Raw genomic sequence first — 5,000 nt, 5'->3', positions numbered from 1 at the left:
ATTTAAAGCGAGCATTGCAAACGTCAACCTCATGCTAATCCACCCCCCCCTCCACCCCCAACCCAACACAAATTTCCCCTTAAAATCCGCCATACTCATCACTTCTTCAAGTTGAAGATTTCAAACAAAATGCGAGATTTTTGAGTGAGTTCATCGGGCAGAACAGGAGTTGCAGCTCCGAATGGACCATCTATTATTATAGGATGTACATGTTCAAATTCCATCAACGATTTCATCTAATTTTGTTTTTTTCATAAGGGGAGGGGTCTGGGGGGGGGAGATTATGAGAATGGACATTACCTTCGTTATAAATACATTCAATTAAAATAATACATCAGCACCAAATGCTGGTGAACATTTGCAGTTAAAAAAAAAAAATCCAATTTATTCTCAAACAAAAACTACATTTAATTATAACCCCCTTATCCCCCCCTCCCCCACTTCCCTCTCCAAAAAAAAAAATGCACTCGATGAACTTACACCTTTCTCAGCAAGACATGATCATTGTCTGTTCACATCTTAACTCCAACCACATATACTAATCTGAAACTTCCTCGACACTCGTGATGAAGAGCATCAAACGCTCCCGACAAACGCGATGTTTTAACTGAGATGCTGGTACACCGGTTAAAGCCGAAGAGAGTAGGTGGTCCAGTTCCTAAAATTTTGAGCAACTCAAAGCCACCTGATGGTTTCTCACTGGGCCTTGGTGAGTTCATCTCGCTGGAGCTCCGGTGCTGAAACGTGGTTGCTGTGCCACTTCTTCATGTGCTTCTCCAGCGTACTGTACACGCTAAACGGCATGTGGCAAATGTCACAGCGGTAAGATTCCTTGCCCAGTTGGCCGTGTGTTTTCATGTGTCGTGTAAGCTTGCTGCTCTGTGCACATGCGTAGCTGCATAGCTGGCAGCGGTACGGCCGCTCGCCCGTGTGGCTGCGCCGATGAACCGTCAGGTTGCTGCAGTTCTTGAAGATTTTCCCACAGAACTCACACGTATCACTCCGCCGACCCTCTCTGTGGCTACCAGGGGGCCGACCCGGCCCTGGTCCCTGAACGGCGCCAGAGTGTAGCCCTAAAGATGAGCCCCGTGACCCGCCACGTCCTCGGCCGACTCGCATAGCACTGGGCACGGGTAGTACTTTTGAGAGCGGCGGGTGAAATGGAATCCGACCGTTCTCGGGTCGATGGGTGGTGGGAGTGGACATGAACGAGGACTCTGCAGAGTGGTGTGCATTTGGGAAAAATCCAATTAGGGGCTCCTTAGGAAATTGATGAGAGGCTGCATATCCCGCAAGCCATTGGGAATAAAAATTGTCTGGTCCCATCGTGGCCCGAGAAGTAACTGCTTCACTTCCATGTGGCGGAAGAGCATCATCCTTCTCGAGCTTGATGCGCTTACCGACAACATCCGAGCCAAATGGGCGCTTTATAAGTGGAATGGGGCCTCCATTGGTCTCGTGTTCTCTATCGAGGTCTTTGCTGCCATCACGGCAGTCTTTGACCCCAGCACGACTTTGTTTCTCAGCGAGTGCCTGTCTAAATGCCTCGCTATACTGTTGGATTGCACTGAGGCCTGTGCACTGCATAACTTCACTGAGCACGGTCATGGCTCTCTGATCTTCATAGAGGGATTGTCCACTGTTTCGCTCCAATTCCACGCTCCTTGAAGAGGCTGGACGGCTTCCGGCAGCAAATTCTCCATCTGCTTTCACGTCCGTCTCACCATCCTCCTCATTCTCCATATCCTCCTGTTTTTCATCTTCAATATCATCTTCATCTTCATCCACATACCCATCCTCTTCATAATGATGTCTTGGATTATTTTCTGCATCCTCAGATGTTAATGGCATCCCATTATCTGCATTTGGTGTTTCATCCCCCTCTTCTGTTCTGACAGACATTGCACTTTCACTTGCACAATCTTCTGGTGAGCTTACCCCTTCTGAATTGCCTCGATCCCACCAATTAGGGACTGGTGTCGATTTTCCACTGCTGCCATCCTGTGATGGTACCATCATTGCATTGCTACCATCTTCTTTGCAGGTGCAAAACCTTTCTTCATCGTGAGTTGCATTGCCATTGGTGTGTATAAGGTTTGTTCCCATGTCGATGCTTCCACTATATTGCCCTCTCACACATTTACCACATTCTTTGCACTTCTGGCTTCCACCTGCATTCAAGGTGGACCTCAAGGATGTACATTGTGGTCTGTTGGCCTCAGAGACTGACAACAAACATTCTTGAATGCCTTTGTAGGATTCAGCCAGAACGTGTCTCCCAGGTGAATGAAGGGCAGCATTGAAGGCTGTAGATACATCAGTTGCTGAACGTAAGGAAAACATCGATGCTTGCGAGACTCCTGGAAAACACGCGAGCTTCTTCAAGCGCTGAGAGAAATCCATTGCTCCCTCTGAATTTTTGTTGAATGTTGATGATGGAATATTATCCTGGTGGTGTGGTGGCAGCTGAGAGGAAAAAGTGAGCCGCTCTTCCCTCGACGCCTGATGTTCACGCCCACCATTTATTGTAGAGCCAGCTCTTCCTGATGCCAATAACATCTGAGAGACAGAAGAAGCAGGTCGAGGACTGTATGGTGGTGGTGCAGGTATACCAGCTGGTGTTAGTTCCCCATAGCGAAAAACATTGTGAAGACTTGGGTGGTCTTCTAAGTATGGCAGACCTACTGATCGGATGTGACTCTGACGCAAAGGAAAGTGTGGTGATGGTGGTGGTGGCGGCGGCGGACGCGGCAGTGTTGCAGCAATGTGATCTTGAGGACGTGATGGAAAAAGAACTGATGCAATAGGTGTTGGAAAGGGTGGTAGGGAAGGTATTGGTGGAACAAAGTAGGGGCCTGGAAGTCTGCCGTGACTTGACCGAGCGTCAAGGTAGATGCGTAGTCCATGAAATTGTTGAACGTGTTTAAGGAGCAGCCAGGCAGAGGTGAACATTTGGCGGCATGAATAGCAGGTGAATGAATCTGGCTCATCTTTGTCTGAAACATGAGAGGGGGCATGAGTAGAAGGGAGGGGTGGGAGAGAGAAGGGGGGAGAGGAGGTGGGGAGGAAGGGGGAGAAAGAGAGAGAGAGGTCATTTAGTGGATACTTGATGCAAACCAAAATTGAATATTCCCATAAGATATCATTCGTGATTCAAAAGTATCAATTATCAGGATTACATCGAATTTCATTTCTTCAATCTTTTTTACAAATCGAGCATATCCTGAATTTTATTACACATTCCATTGTTTCACAAAAGTTTTCGAAACTTAAAAATACAATTTTGTACATACATGCTACTTATCATTGGAGCTTATTTCCATGTTTCCATGTGTAGCAAGTCAAAGCAAGAGATCCCTGAGAGATCACGCGATGATTTGTGATGTCGGTATATACCAAGCGTTCGACAGGATGGTGTAGAAGTAATGAGTGCACTTAGCTTTGAGCTATCAAGTCTGGGTTCGAGTCGCACCCAGACAAAATGTGTCGGATTGGTGCTTCACAGGCCGGGCGTTGCATTGCAAAACGTAACGTCCCTCGGACGGATTTTAAACGGCCATTAAGCCGGGTGTCTCATCTGCCGGAATAAGTCGGTGGACTTTGCAACTCCCACGGTGTATTTTGTGAAGAGTAAGCGAGTCATCGGTGGCAACCCCAAACAAATTACAAGTCCTTGCCCTGACTGACTGCTGCGAAGGTAATGGTATTGAGGTATCGAGTATGATGACGTATCGAGTCACAAACAGTCTAGTACTCCAGTGCGATCCTTGCCACGAGACTGCTCCAGCAGAGCCGAGGCTCTATCCGCAGAGGGACCTGAACCAGAATCTAACCAGCTTGTTCTCGTCACCTTACCAACTCATCCACCGAGTTTTGTCAAAATCTTTCCATCGTGTTTTTGAAATATCATGCTATATATCATTTTTTTGGCCCCATCTCTCAATGGTGAAGAATCACTTTTAAAGTTCTCGGATCTTCACCCAAATGGAAGAGATTCGTTCTCGTCACACCCAACCTGTCCACCAACTTTCACTCGATTCCATCCACAACTTTTTGAGATATTATGTTAACAGACAGACAGACAGAATGTCAAGTCTGGCTTTGACAGACAGACAAACAGACAAACAGACAGGAGTGAAAACATAACCTCTGCCCACTGACGCAGATTCATATTCCTAGCTTTATACGCGTGTTGCTGTCGCAGCAAGCATCACTTTACAAAAGGGATCGTATAGTCTGCCTGAACCGCACGAGGCACCGATAAAAACCAAAATGGTATTTCCACTTTCAATGGTCTTGATCGGCCTTTATCTTCATTGCCTGGTTCCCAAGAAGATTACGTGTTCAAAGAGCGGCCAGGACCTGGTCATCTTCAACTAATGTCGGCCAAGACCTGGCCATCTTCAACTAATGTCAGCCAGGACCTGGTCATCTTCAACTAATGTTGGCCAAGACCTGGTCATCTTCAACTAATGTCGGCCATGACCTGGTCATCTTTAACAAATGTCGGCCAGGACCTGAATTCCTGAAAAACCTCAGAGAAAAGGGTCGTATCTGGTTGGCGGCCCTTTTTACTGCTGTCCGTGAAACAGGGCAAATTCCTACAGCCTGGAAGAAGGCTAATGTTATTGCCATCCTAAAAATTGGTAAGCCAGCAGAGTTGCCCTGCAACTACCACCCGATAGCCCGAGTATGAGTGACAGGAAAGCTGATGGAGAAGGCCCTACTACCCCATTTAAACCCCCGCTCTGGAGGCCTTCCTACCTGATGAGCACGGGGGCTTTATAGGCTCGGACACAGTACCTGTGATCAGCTTCTTACCCTCTCCACCATCATCGAGGCTGGCTTCCAGCGAAAACAAAAGATGACAACCACCTTGGTGGACCTGTCGTCAGCTTATGACACAGTCTGGCGCCAAGGGCTCCTCAAAGTCTCGAAAGTCTTCTGCTATTTGAAGACAATCAGACTGCTGTCGGTATTCCTTGGAGACCGAACGATCC

The 5,000-nt window shown here is 47.5% G+C and overlaps 1 protein-coding gene across 2 annotated transcripts in view; it reads right to left on the bottom strand.

Moving 5' to 3' along the window:
* Positions 1–5,000, bottom strand: part of LOC147020872 (BCL11 transcription factor A-like) — a 138,817-nt gene that overhangs the window by 1,364 nt on the left and 132,453 nt on the right. For both annotated transcript variants that reach the window (XM_085896587.1, XM_085896589.1), the window contains one exon: positions 1–2,996. This exon is cut by the window's left edge and continues 1,364 nt beyond it. In XM_085896587.1, the coding sequence (XP_085752713.1) occupies positions 697–2,996 (2,300 nt within the window). In that variant the 3' untranslated portion in view covers positions 1–696. The remainder of the gene's footprint in view (positions 2,997–5,000) is intronic.

This window comes from Eptatretus burgeri, chromosome 9 (assembly GCF_056783735.1).
Source record: "Eptatretus burgeri isolate ZD-2024b chromosome 9, Ebu_testis_v1, whole genome shotgun sequence".
NCBI lineage: Eukaryota > Metazoa > Chordata > Myxini > Myxiniformes > Myxinidae > Eptatretus > Eptatretus burgeri.
This window is presented reverse-complemented; position numbering and strand designations above follow the sequence as displayed.